At 36.4% G+C, this 14,896-nt stretch overlaps 1 protein-coding gene across 2 annotated transcripts; it reads right to left on the bottom strand.

Annotated features, from left to right (window-relative positions):
- Positions 1-5,447: 5,447 nt before the first annotated feature.
- On the bottom strand, positions 5,448-9,438 carry LOC125212500 (WD repeat-containing protein 26 homolog). 2 transcript variants are annotated; one of them, XM_048112694.2, is made up of 5 exons: positions 9,322-9,438; positions 7,747-8,629; positions 7,030-7,131; positions 5,830-6,459; positions 5,448-5,745 (listed from the first exon to the last, which is right to left on the bottom strand). In XM_048112694.2, exons 2-5 carry the CDS (start codon positions 8,530-8,532, stop codon positions 5,578-5,580), a joined length of 1,686 nt encoding a protein of 561 aa, XP_047968651.1. In that variant the 5' UTR covers positions 8,533-8,629; positions 9,322-9,438; the 3' UTR covers positions 5,448-5,577. The 2 variants fall into 2 exon arrangements, with proteins under 2 accessions (XP_047968651.1, XP_047968650.1); XM_048112693.2 differs by having other exon boundaries at positions 9,195-9,432.
- Positions 9,439-14,896: the final 5,458 nt, after the last annotated feature.

Here is a 14,896-nt window from a genome sequence, read left to right as displayed (position 1 = left end):
GAAAAAAAAAACTTAAAAAAACAATAAAAAATTTAAAAAAAAATTTAAAAATTAAAAAAAAGTAAAAATAATTTTTTAAAAAAATTAAAAAAATTAAAAAAAATTAAAAAAATTAAAAAAATAAAAATAATTAATAAAATTACAATTATGCCCCTCTGTTGACATAAACTGCATGTTGTTGACATTTCACAAGTATTCTGGATGAGTGGCCCATATTGCATCTCATTTCTCAATTTAGTTAAATAATCTCAACCTAACAAGACCCTATATATATATATATATAGGGTAGCATTAAACTCATTTTACCCCTTTAGATACTATTTCCTTCTTAATCACATCCATTAGATTAGTATGATGGATGGACTAGATGAAGCCTCACAAAATCATCCCGTGTTGCATTATTAGGTTCATTCTGTGCATTATATGGGTAAAATTGTAAAACAGCCATGAATTAAAACGGCAGGAGCGAGATTTAAGCAATCCTTCCATATGCTCACTCTCTCTCTCACTCCAAACGTCTCTTTCCATCAGCCCACGATTCTCAAATCGTCTCCCCCATTTCAAACTAGGAAAAACCCTAGCCGCTACTCAAATTGAAGAGACACCACCACTCCCGCCGATTTTTCGCCGTGAAAGCACTGTCGGTCGACGATTCATAGTTCTAATGTGATTCCTTCGCCACGCGATGATAGATTTACAGTCGACAACAAGGCGGGTTTCAAAAGTTCCGATTTTTGGTAAGAGACACTTCTAATCGTCAATTTTCGTCATTAAAACAGTGACGATTTTTTCACACATTTGGTCGACACTTTTAATGATTCAATTTTTCGTAATACCCACTGTTAATCGCCTATTTTCACCGCCGACACACAACCTAATCGTCGATTATTGATAGGGTTCATTTTTTCGTAATACTCACTGTTAATCGCCTATTTTTTCGTAATACCCACTGTAAATCGTAAAATCGTGTTCATTTTTTATAGGGTTCTGTCCATTATTGAAGTTTGTAGTGAATGACTGGTTTCCAATTGTGTATTGGGCGATTTGGTAGATGAAATCGTATCTGGGTTGATTTTTGGTTTGTCTTGCAGTTGCCTTTATATTCATTCGTGCATTATTTGATGCAATGTGTACATTATTGTAGGTAGTGGTGTGCATTACTTTTTTGTTTGAATCTACATCAGTCGGTTTGATAAAATGCCTTAAAATTGAGTGAAATTTGTATTCATATTTGCATTATTTGTTGCCATTTGTACATTATTATAGGGAGTGGTGTAAATTATTGTATGGAGTGGTGTACATTATGTTTTTTGTTTTACTTTAAATGCTTCGGTTTTATAAAAGGTCAATGGTTGATAGAATGTAATATTCATTGGTGCATTATTTGCTTACTTTTGTACATTATACAGTTAGTATTGTGCATTAATGCGATACATTATTGATTTTCGGGCAGCGACGAAGCAGCCTTGGTTAGATATTGACGAAGCGGTGGATGATGTTCTTCCACTTGCGATTGTGCAAAAGTTCAGGGAGAGGTTGGTTGAGCAGCAAAGGTCCTATTGCCTCCCATCTGATTTCCAAGAGGGAAAAGGCTATAAAGGAGGCTACTAGGCCTCTTAGACGGTGCAAGGCTTGCGATGAGATGGGACATCACGACTCTAGAAACTGTCCAATGTTTAAAGAGATGGCGAAGGAGAAAGAGCTTCATAAGGGCAAGAGGAAATCTTGATGTATCTTGTACCTAAAAACATTATTAGTTCTAGTTTTCGGTTTAGTCTTAGTTATCATTTCGTTTCGAATGTGTTATTAATCCTACCACTGCAACAATTTATGCATAATAATTATACATTTTGAGTCTGTTAATGTACATTATTAGCAACGAAGTTGTACATTATTGTTTACAAGCACTTAACTTTCTGTACTTAAATAAAGGGAGTAATGCACAAAAAATCATTATTAATGCAAGACTATTGTTCGATAATGCACGTTAACAAAGTAATGGAATAATGGTATAAATAAAGGGAGTAATGCACAGAAAATCATTATTAATGCAATGCTATTGTTCGATAATGCACGTTAACAAAGTAATGGAATAATGGTATAAAAAAAGGGAGTAATGCACAGAAAATTATTATTAATGCAAGGCTATTATTCGATAATGCACATTAACTCCCGAAAAATGCAAATTTATTATGCATAAAATGTTCACAGCGCTAAAAATAATAAAACTAACACCACCAAACAAATAATAAAACTGAATAGAAGACGAAAACTAATTTTTTAGGTATAAACACATCAAGCTTTCCTCTTGCCTTTACTAAACTCTTTCTCCTTCGCCATTTCTTTAAGCATTGGACAGTTTCTAGAGTCGTGATGTCCCAACTCATCGCACACCTTACAACGTCTAAAAGACCTACTAGCCTCCTTTACAGCCTTTTCTCTCTTTGAAATCAGTTGGCTCGCGGAGCTGCTAGCATGACCCTTGGTCTTTACAACATCCGGAGGATGGACCTCTACTACTTCATGCCTTGGCATTCCATAAAACTCTTCAATCATGCGCCTCTTTTAAAGGCCGGCGTTGGAGGAGTTCCAGCTTGAAGAGAATTAACAAGTTCTTCCAAACCACCTACGAATGCACGAAGCACGCCAATGTCCGTCTCAAACCGTCGAATAAAACCGTAGAAAAACGATATCCCTTGATTTGAAACAGTATAACGAACACTATACATAAATAAAAGCATATCAGAATTTATTTTCATTATATGATATCAACCATACATTACATATAAGAAAGAATGCATTATACACTGTTATTCATACGTTATATAAATCCAAAATTACAACACAACAGAGGCGAGAAAAAAAAATAAACACTAAACCCTAATACATGAGACTTGTCGCCTAAGCAAAATACTAAACCACATCCACCAATTACTGCTAAAGCCTACTGGACTAACTTCTTCCATTGTTGAACAACACGAATTCGATAATATGGCACGATACGGGGCTTCTCCAATACAGAAAAGACTACTATTCGTACATCATAACACAGCAGCCGAGAAAACAAAATAAACACTAAACCCTAAACCACATCCACCAATTACCGGTAAAGCCAACTGTATAGTTTCAAGTTACATAAACCTTCTTCCATTGTTAACGTCAATTATGGAACTAGTACCAATTAACAGATACAGAAAATCAAAAAGGGTTGCGTTAATATGTGTGATATGGAAATTAATGAAACGTTGATACAATAATCAAATACTTTTCGACAAATTTACCTTCTTCCATAGTTGAATCATAAGCTTCGTCCATTGTTGAAGAACCACCTTCTTCCATTGTAGTAAAGATAATCTTCCCGGAACTCTCCAAAAAATAATTCTACAAGTTTCGCACGATCGCACTATTTGTTAAGACCAGAATTTTCGAGAATGAAGAACGATGAAAGATTAATCGCTGCAAGATGAAAGAGAATGGAGAATGGAGAACGATGAAAGAGAAGAGACAATTCTATACTATGAATGAAAAAAACCGCTGCAAGATATTGTGAGGGAGAGAATCATGGACTTACCATAACCGACGTCAATGCATATCCCCTAAACGCCCTTCTATAATTTTTTAATGAATAAAAATGATTAAATCAGGAACTAATTTCAGCCTTTAGATCTTAATAATGGATGAGGGAGATTAGAAAGGAAAAAGCACAAAAGATGGGAAAAGTATATGAATACATCCCTATATATATATATATATATATATAGGGATGTATTCAAATCCTTTTAATATCTTTTGTCCTTTTTCCTTCTTAATCCTAGCCCCACGATTTTGTCATCTGACGGTTAGATTAATGGTACGTGTCATTTAATAATGCACATTTTCATTCTAATAATGCACAGCGGCTAATAATGCAACATTATAGACTAATAATGCACATTTTCATTCTAATAATGCACAACAGCTAATAATGCAACATTATAGACTAATAATGCATTGATCACAACCATCCAATTTAAGGATCCAAGGGCTGAGATTAAGAAGGAAATAGAACACTTATGGTGCAAAGGAGCCTAACGCATCCCTATATAGTATATATATATATATAGAGAGAGAGAGAGAGAGTTGTGATCAATGTCGAACCAATTTTAAAGACCGAACTAGAGACCAAATCTGGACCATTAGATCTAGTTTTTTTTAATGAGATGTGCTGCTGTGAAAAATTTTTCTACTTCATTACTAGCCCATTTTACTTCATTGTATAGGTTTATTACTTCATTCTGTACGTAATACCTTGAAACTGCAACATGTTTTTACTTGCTTCCAGTAGGTTTTGAAATGATTCAACATATGCTTCATTCAAATTCGTTGACGTGGGTTTTTGCTTGATTAACATTTAAATATGCAATTTATTCAAGTAAGTTTATTACTTCATTCAGAAACGTTATTACTTCATTGGATAAGATTTTTACTTCATTCCAGTAGGACTTCAAATGCTTCTACACATACTTCATTCCAATAATTTATTATATTATTCCATGTGTTTATTAAACCATATTAGCGCCAAGGCGGTGGTGATAGATATCGTAGAGAGAAAGAACGGTACGCGACGGCAAGTAATAATCCTATTAGAATGAAGTAAAAACCTACCGGAATGAAGTAATATATTCTAGAATGAAGTTGCTATTTTTGAAAAACAGAAGGAATACTACACTAGTTGGAAGCATCTTATACATTAGTATGATATCATATCAATTGGTTCTATTTTCTTCCATAACACTCCAACAAACATTCTATATTCTATATCCACATTTCACATATCAACATTTGAATAATACTAAGTCAAATATTGCTCTCCCATATCACAAGGAATTGGCAATGCATGCTATACCATGGATATACATAGTACAATTCTTAAATCTTGTTAATTCCAAAAAAAAAAAAAAAAAAACCTTCTATGAAGCCGATCAAACACTAATTTATAACATGATTAGAAATTTATCACAATATTAATATAAATATACAATTTTGCAGACAATTACCCGAAGCTCCTAATTGTAGAATTCAAGGGAGAAGGAGAAAACCCCAAATCGATGAAAATTTAATTTACCATCAACACCTGCAGGTAGAGACATTTGTATATATAGAAAAAGGGGGAGAAAGAGTTAGATAATAGATGTGCATATAAATGTAAATATGTTTGTTTATTTGATGGTGCAGGGTATAAAAGTAAGCATAGAAAGCATGAATGAGAAGGATAGTGAAGAAGAACAAGTTGAAGATGAATGTTATCCCTTCTTGGATTCAAATAATTTGTGCAGAGAAGTTCTTAGTATTTAATTGTTGCTATTAATTTCTAATTTTGACAATTCTCTAACACACAATTAGATTGATCTTCCATAACTCTCAATATAATGGAACTAGTCTAGGCATTTAAGAGCAGAAATTAGAAGGAAAAAAAAGCATACATTGTTGTTAGAGTGAATGCTAGTTTGCATTAATGGATTGTGTTACAGTGAGTGAAACAAGTAGCATTTACACAGAATTTACACAGAGGCAAATGTTTAAACCTTTTCTAGTGTACTAGCTGTTTACTTGTTTCGATCCCCATATACGAATCGTACGATCATCGCTCGCTGATGCAAGCATTTGAGGATTGGCTGGATTCCAGCTAACACAGTTCACAGCTCCAGTGTGACCACTCAAACTACAAATCGGCTCCAGTTCATAGTGTCTGTGCCATATGTGAACCTGCAAACAGAAATTTCTCTGCAAATGTGATTATTGAACTCAAAAGGGTGTTTCTTATCATGTAAATACATTTATTTTCTTTACCTGGGAGTTCTCGCTTCCGCTGGCAACAAAAGCTTGCTTTAGTCCACCTAAACAAGACCGTACAACAAGACTGGAATGTTTGTTACCTATGTATCCTCCAATATTGTGTAAGCATCCGTCTATAGTCCATAGATGAAGATCTCCATCCGATAGGCTAAGGAGCAGCAACTTTCCATCTTCGGAAAGCGCAAATGAAGTTATTTTTTGATTCTCTTCCATTTCTCTTTCAGAACGTGTTTCCCATCCAAACAAAAAAACTCCATTATCTTTATAATGTATAATTAACTCCTTCCCATCAGTGGTGATTCCCAAGTTTTCCATACGATAAGTTGTCTTCCCTTGCCAATAACGTACTTCATTTCCTTCGAGATCCCACATGCGGATGCGTTTATCAGTAACACCAGTGAATATATGTTTCCCATCTGCAGCCCATTCACATGAGACCAAACCAAGATTCTGTTTTCCATAGACACAGAGGCATTCACCAGAATCGATATCCCACCGCCTAACTGTTTTATCTTCTCCACATGTAAGAATTTGATCATCTTCAGGGCTCCATGAAATGTAGGATACGGGTTGTCCATGACCAGTTAATCTATGCCTCATGATTACCTGACCGTCAACATTAACCTAAAAAGAAAGAAAGAAGAAAACCATCGGTGTACAAAAATGTATAATGCAAGCACAACATACATATTATTAAGGCATGGAATATATAGTATGCATTTGAGATGATGCACCATAAATGCGTCATATTGCACATTGATAAACTTGATGTAAAGTGATTGGGTAGTGTGGCAGGTAAACATTTGAGCAGTCGATCGTAAGAATTGGACCAATTTAGTTCCACAAACAGCAAAACCAGAGTTTTCAAGTAATAGCTTGACTTGGTTTGACAAATGTTTAACAGGAGGATGGCAGATTTAGATGAGTATGACTTAAATAAGAAACATCAATCCATATAAACATATTCTTCTATAGACCCCTAACATACACGATATTAGAATACCATAGAGTGCATTCTTGCAAACGAACGGAAGGAGTACAACAAGTATCCATATATGGTAGAATTTCATCAGCAGGAGAGTGCATACATTTCCACTAAAAGTAAAAAGTCAATTGCAAGCCACATCTAACATAAAGACTTCAACCAGCAACTTCAGAAACAAAAACAAATTCAGACAGAAAGAGAAGCAGTACCACCCATATGATCACATGGGAATCACGGGACGATGAGGCCAAGTATCTTCCTTTGTGAGAAAATTTCAGAAACAAAACTTCCGCGCTGTGTTCTTTTAATATCTGGGGTTGAAAGGAGAGAGAGGATATCAAATACAACAGTCATAGTGGTGTCAACTATTTGAGATCCTAGCAGTTACTCTAGAATCAAAGATATACTTTGTAAAGTTGATGTCCTATTACAGCAGGATAAGAGAAACATTTTGAAAAATCCACAATTGATAGTTTCAAGCAAGAAGTATTGATCCACCACTAGAACTAAATTCTCGAATGTAAGATCCTTTAACATCAGGAGCCAGTAGAAAGATGCCTAGAGTTTCAGTTATTTTCTTAAGCCCATTGTTTTCTTACTTGGCTAAACAAAAAACAAAAACCTTGAATGAGGAGCCATAGCAGATCAATACAAAGATGCATAAACATTAATTGTGCTAAAATACCACCTCATTTTAAAATCATAAACTTCAACACATCCCTCAGACAATGGGGCGTAACTCTGCTAGCACATCAACTTCTGTAAGTATTTCATTATTTTCCGATTTATTGGTGGTAGTGAATTTGAGACGGATAGAACAGAAGCTTAAGACATTAGACAAGGGAGCTAGGTAAAGCTTTAATTCTTAACAGCTACAACAAGTACTTGTTTACTTCCACAAGTATATGTGCAGATTAAAATATTACCTGCACAGTTCGACAAGGAATCTGGTCCAGTCCACACTGATGGTCCACGAGCAATGACATTTCCCCAACTGAGTTGTGGAACCTACAACAATCCCTTTGAAAGTCAAGAGCTTGTTCAACAAGACGCACCGATCTGTATTCCGGGATTACCACTGTTGGAGGAAGTAACTTTTGCAGTTCCCCCAAAAACTTTTTACGAGAAGAGAGCCCTGACTCTTGACTATGAGTTTTATCAAGCGAAATCTTGGAAGGACTAACCATCAAATAAGACAGTTCATGAGCTCTGTCACGATTCACATTAAGTGGTGTAATCTGGGTCCTAAGAGTATTCAATGCATCCACTACCTTTTCTCCATCCAAAAGTTCCAAAAATTTCCTCTCTAGTATCTTAAAAGATGCCATTTTAATAATACTTTCATCTATTAGGTCAATTTGATGAAATGTTGTGACACTTTCATCCCATTGGCCATCAAGAATTTGCTGTATAAACGCAGCTACCAGATTGGAGTGTAAAGTTATTCCTGACTCTTCCTCCAAATGTTTCCCAGTCTTTGAATAGCCAAGAGAATATAATGCTTCAGTTATGATGCGAACAAATTCAACTTTACTAATCAATCCATTCGAGCCAACAACCTTGTCATCTCCAGATGCTAACAGCGGAGCCATTGAACCACTTAATGAACAACTACCTTGTTCTCCACCAGATATGCCGTCCGAAAGACCTCCAATATTTCCAGAGGAAACTTTCATACGTTTTGAGAGCGGCTCGTCCTCTACACCTTTCATTATAAGCCCACTTCACCCCATAAACGGATAACACGGAGGCACAAGGAAAGAGTTGAGATCTTTCTCGTCAGTTTTTTGATAAATCTCAGATAGTACTCTGTAAATGCAACAAAAGGATACTACTAAGTTTATGAGCAGAATTTAGTAGCAACAATAACTAAATATGGAAAAAGAACACTCACATCAAACTTCCAACATAAAAACCTCTTAACGCACGAAAAAAACATAAACCAGAAACAAAGTTCGACTGCAAGTAGCAATTTACAGAAACTCAACAGAATATTACTAGTAGATTTCCAGAAAATACTCATTTTACAGAAACTCAACAGAATAGCAGCTGTGAATTGATTCTTGACCCCCAAAGCAATCACATTGTTGGCAATCAATGAGTATGCAAAATAGTATTCAAGATGAATCCGACTTAAAAACATATGCATCACAAAACCATCAATCAGTCTCAACTTATTGCTTCAACCAGTTGACAAAAATGTCATCAATTCCACAACAAACAAAGCAGCAATGGTTCCAAAACAACTAAAATAGAATATCAGAACTATCAACTTCCCCTAATTAAACAGCAAATGCAAATCCAACTCCTCAAAGTAATCAACTCTTTATATCTTATCACAATCAACATCAAGATTGGGATCAATTTCACGTACAGTTGATTCAAGAAACAGAATTTCGCAATGAGTGACTGAAGGCATGCTCGATTTGCAAATAGGGCGCGGAAATTGCAATTAGGAAGTGGATTAACAGAAATTAACAACCAGAATTTAGGGGGCTCACAGTCACAAGAAAGCAGCATTGAAAGCGGTTGATGAAGTGAAAAGGAAATCGGTGGAGAATTTCAGTGATTGAGAAGTGAGCCGGTTCGTAACGGGAATTGTTTTCGGTGGGAAAATCTCTGCTTCGTTTGACCAACTAAGTTTATGTTAACATGATTTTATATTGACATTTCAATATCATTGTTTTAATATTTTTCATATATTATGTAAATAAATTAACAGAATTAGCACCTTAATAAAGTTAGCAACGGATCACATCTCCTACTCCCTATTCATTATATTGAAATATTGAAAGTATGATGTTAAATATAACTTCAATATTAGTGCAAGAAAAATTGTAGAAGATATTTTTCCACAAATACAAAGAACGCAAATTCATTTAAACTATAATGTATTCCCATATATATTCAAAAGACACTAACATAATTATATTAATGTAGAATTATACTCCTATATTGTACTCCCTCCGTTCTATAGTAATGGAGGCGTTTCTTTTCGGCACGGAGATTAAGAAAAAATGTGTTAGGTGAGTTAAGTAAAGGGAGAATAAAGTGGAAAATAAAAAAGGTAGAGAGGTGAAGAGAGAATAAAGTAAGAGAGAACAAAGTAAGATAGAGCAAAGTAGGTGTGGGAAAATGTGTTGACTTTTACTTAAAAAAGGAAATGACTTTATTACTATGGAACGTACCAAAATGTCAAAATGACTCTATTACTATGGAACGAAAGGAGTATATAGTATTAGGGTTGTGACCAATAAGCATAATTCTCTTTAAAACTATCTCTCTATATGAAAACGTAAATCGTGTATTAAGATACTGGGTTCTCCACCTAGCACATATGGGCGACCATGGTGGAGGTATTGAGATCGGCACCGACTAAGCTCGCATTGGAGTGGTGGCTTGGCCCATGCTGTCTCCATGACTCCATCCTACTTGTGATTAGCAATCATAACTAATCTTATTTCTTGATCGATTTTTGTTTTAAAATTTGGATCATGACAACACATCTTGGTCCTACTATATAAATGAGAATTAAAATTATATTGTGTTGAGTATTGAACTCCTTGCTTTGGGCTTCCCTTATTAATTGGTTGGGCTAGTCTTTGCCAGACCCATATAATTAATTGTTGGCCCAAATTAAGTCTGGCCCGGTTACTTACCAGAGTCGCTGGATGAGAGCCATGTGGCAACTCCACACGGATCCTGCACTGCAGCCGTTAGATGTGAGGTGTGTTTGTTAAGTGAGAGGTGACCTTTAGCTTTCTCTCATTCGTTTCAACTCTCTCTCTCTCTTTCCTGCTCTCAGAAACCACCTCTGCTCTCTCCCTTCTCTCTAAGATTCCAGCAGATCTAGCCGGAGTTCTTCTTCAAGCTTTTCGTTCCATCGGAGTAAATTGAGTGTTAGGCAACTTCTTCGGTTTCCTTTTTAATCTAGGGTTTGCTCTTTTGTTTGTGACCAAATCCGAAGTGCTTGAAGTGTCTTGTGAAGGTTCTTGTGTTCGCAGTGAAGTTCTGAGTTGTGAGTGCTAGTCCGTGTGTGAGAAGGCCGTGGTGATCGTTGACCGGTGAGATCTGGGGTTCCACTGATCTCTGGTTCGAGTTCGTTCAACGGTGCTCTCCTTTGTGACTTGCTGTGAGGATTGGGGAGGTCTGAGGCCTAGTGCAGTCACTGCTGTGACCTGAGCCACTCGTGGCCCGATTCTCTGACTTAGTCTTTTTGTGTTTAGATCCTCCGGGATCAGTTTCTTGTGTGACTAATTCATCTACTAAGTGTGCATGTACAACCAGAAAGGATGGCATCTCAAGACCCAAGGAGTTCTTAAGATTAGTCTAGGGTTTCTGCTTGTAACTTTGTACTTAGCGTGTAATCAAGATACCACTGTTGTAATTGGCTTGTACCTCTGAGATTAGCCATCTCAGACCCAATTAATAAAAGAGGTCTCGGTAATTAGCGAATCCCGAGTGGTCTGATCCCTACAGTGGTATCAGAGCCTTGGTGCTATGTGGCTCGGGGTTCGGTGGTTGCGCTTGCAAGTTCTCCGATGTGATGAGCTCGACCAAGACCTGTGGTGACCTGTAACATGGGGTAGACATGTGGTCTATGGTCTGGTGGTCTCGGTTTGAGGGGAGGATTGAAAGGGAGCAAACCATATCCCACATCGGAGAATGAACAAGACTTGCAAGTGTATAAATGGGCTACCCCTACTCCATTAGTATGAGGCCTTTTGGGGAGTACCTCAAGAGCAAAACTGTGAGGGCTTTGCCCAAAGCGGACAATATCATACTAATGTGGAGTTCGGGTATGCACCACCGAGACCCAACATATTGTATCTCAAGAGTAATGATTTACCATTTCACTTCCACCCTTACAAGTTACAACTAATTTAATCCAAGACTAATTGGTCTACAATGCTGAAGTACTCTGGAGATAGGGCTAAAGTATTCCATTAAAACATTCCAAAAAAATAGAATACACAAGTTGGAACCACCATATATATTAATGATACCATATCAATTGGTTCGATTTTCTTCCATTCTTGCACCATGACACTTAGGGGTGGCAAAATGGATAGCGGGTAACGAGTAATTTCCATTTCGACCCGATACCCGTCGGGTATTGGGTACCCACTACCCGGCGGGATCGGGAAGTATGTTATAGAGTTTTGCGGGTTGCGAGTAGAGGTGCCCACGGTTCAGGAATCGGTGGTTACGGTTCGGAACCGGCGGTTCCGGTTTTGGAAATTGTTGAACTGGAACCGAACCGCAAGGGTGTTTCGCAGTTACGGTTCCGGTTCCAAAACCGCCGGTTTTGGTTTCGGTTCCGAACCGGCGGTTTTTCAGCGGTTTTTTACGGTTTTTCACGGTTCCAAACCGCCGGTTTTTTGCGGTTCCGGCTTGATTTTACGGTTTCCTGGCAGTTTTTCGCTGTTCCGGTTTGGAACCGCCCGGAACCGACGGTTCCGACACGGTTTCAGTTTAAAAATTTTTGAACCTGAACCGAACCACGGTTTAAAATCGACGGTTTCGGTTCGGGTAAATTCTCACGGTTTCAGTTCGGAACCGTAACCGATGGTTACAGTTTCGGTTTTAACTGCCGGTTCGGTAAACCTTGGGCAGATCTAGTTGCGGGTATATACTTGTTAGTCCCGATAATACTCGATATTATTAGTATTAGCTATATACAATCTTTTAATACTTTATGGAATCTAAGTGTTTTAAGAGATCTTTTGAAACATTTTTATAATCCAACGAATATTTAGTTGAAAACTCACCGGAACTAGCTATGAAGTTTCCCCTCACTTTTATTCCTAATCTATTCAAACTTACCATCAAAATTAATAAAGTAAATTAATTAGGAAACATTGTCGGCTATTAGGGTTTTCAAATTTTCTACTGTATTTTAGTTAATTAGTAGTAACAAATATTTTATGTCCCATAAATTTATTTTCTTATAAATTAATTTTCGGGTCGGGTACGGGTACCCGCAATATCGGGTACGGGATACCCGATATGGGTATCGGGTGATCCCGATATGTTGCAGGACAGGTATTGAGACAACAAATTTGGCTGAAATCGGGTACAGGTACCCGCGGGTAACCCGTTTCGCCAGCCTTAAATGACACTCCAACAAACATTCTATATTCAATATCCACATTTCACATATCAACATTTGAATAATAACTCAAATTTTCTACTCCTATATCACAAGGAATGGCAATGCATGTTATAACATGTCTATATATATATAGTTATATACCATTCTTGAATGCTGTTAATTCATTCCAAAAAAAAACCTACTACCATGAAGCCGATCAAAACATTGCTCCTCATCCTCGCCGTCGCTGCCGTGGCCACGAGCGAGGCCCACGATATCACACCCGCATCCTCGACTCCGTCCCCTCCCTCTCCACCTTCAACAACTACCTCTCTACCACATTCATTGGCGCTTTTAGTTATATTTGAGTTGTTTTCATTTCTTGTTTTTGCTTTTGTTTTGAGTCTGAGTTTGTTTTTGTTCTATCAAGTCGCCCGATTTAGTTTGATCTTTGTTTTTGTGCTTGATTATAATTAAAAAAAGTTATTGTTCTAAAAAAAATTTAAAAATGCTTTATTTTAAAATATTTGTTCTTGTGGCAATTAACTTGCACTTTTATTATGATAATCATATGCTCGATGGTGAATTTTCATACTGCTGAGATTGAGATTAAATTTTCATTCATGTGTGGTTTGGTTGAGTAGATTTCTTTGTTTTAGAACTTGCTCATGATTTTTTCAAATCTACATAATGAATGTGTATTTAGGTTATCTCTCTTTTAGAAAACAGCACTGAAAGCGGTTAATGAAGAAAAAAGGAAATCGATGGAGAATTTCAGTGATTGAGAAGTGAGCCGGTTTGTAACGTGAATTGTTTTTGGTGGGGAAATGATACGATGGTATATCATATCTGCGCGAGCGATCAGCGAAGGATTCCAAGGGGGAGGATCGTTCGCGGAGGTTTTCTCGTCCACTAGGGTTTTGGATTGATAAATTTGCAGAGAAAGTAAATGGCGTAAAAGTAAAAGACAAGGAAAAAGATAATTCCAATATTCTTGACTCATTAAAATGAAGGTCTCCTACACATATTTATAATATATGGGGATACAATATTCTACCAAAATGGAGTAAATCAAATATGATAAAATCCTAAGTAAAGAGATATGGCAAATCAATAAACTATGAAAAAGATATGATAATTAATACTACTAAATAAATAATAAGATATTAGGGATATTTCCGAAGATATGCTCGTATTAGGAAATCTTTGCTTCATTTGTGTTTTACTTTCTTTTTCCCATGCTTTCAAACTATGAAAGAAAATTAAAATGTACTCTTACTAGTACTACTACTAGTAGTAGCATATTTGCTCATCTAATATTGCACACAACGACGAAATAAACAAATCGGTTTCTAATATACATGCCAAATTACCAAATAAATCATGAAAATTAGTTAAATTTTGGTTTCTCTCATGCTTTCATAATCAGAGTGATAAATTGCCAAATTTCATAATTTCGCAATGTTTTTTGACTTTTTTCCAATGAAACCCAGAATGATGTGACAACCAGATTTTTTAACGTAGCACACTATGACATTGTGTGGTTTATCCTTTCAGTTTTTTACATCTAATAATTAAAATTTACACTCTAATTATGTTTTAACGTGGTCAATGGCACACTATGATCACTATCCCCCCCCCCCCCCCCCCCTCTCTCTACACAAAATGGAGCATATCAAAACTCATTTTCATATCATCAAAACACATAATTATCATTTTAAAGTAAGACAAAGGTCATTATTAGAAAATCCATATTTGAGAAATACGGGTGGTCATTGTTAGATCATTTAGGTCATCCTTTCTCAAATGACCGAAAAATGATGTCTAAAAATCAATTCAACTCTCAAAGAATGCGATTCTTCCAACCAAAGCCTCTGGTTATGATGGCTTCAACTTCATTTTCGTGAAGGAACTCTAGAAGTACCATATGCCAAGAGGTTTGTGGGCTCCTTATTTGAGTTCTTTTACACAAGAAGGCTATC

Source organism: Salvia hispanica, chromosome 3 (genome assembly GCF_029641045.1).
Source record: "Salvia hispanica isolate PSC_SH4W2 chromosome 3, Shi_PSC_v1, whole genome shotgun sequence".
NCBI lineage: Eukaryota > Viridiplantae > Streptophyta > Magnoliopsida > Lamiales > Lamiaceae > Salvia > Salvia hispanica.
The sequence above is the reverse complement of the archived record's forward strand: the minus strand, read 5'-3'. Positions and strand labels throughout refer to the sequence as shown.

Excerpts from the sequence above, each read along its gene's own strand:
- LOC125212500 (XM_048112694.2), bottom strand. The coding sequence starts at position 8,532 with ATGAAAGGTGTAGAGGACGAGCCGCTCTCAAAACGTATGAAAGTTTCC. Across the intron at positions 7,132-7,746 it reads TTCCTTGTCGAACTGTGCAG|ATATTAAAAGAACACAGCGC; the intron begins GTAATATTTTAA and ends TTTCAACCCCAG. Across the intron at positions 5,746-5,829 it reads GCGGAAGCGAGAACTCCCAG|GTTCACATATGGCACAGACA; the intron begins GTAAAGAAAATA and ends TTCTGTTTGCAG.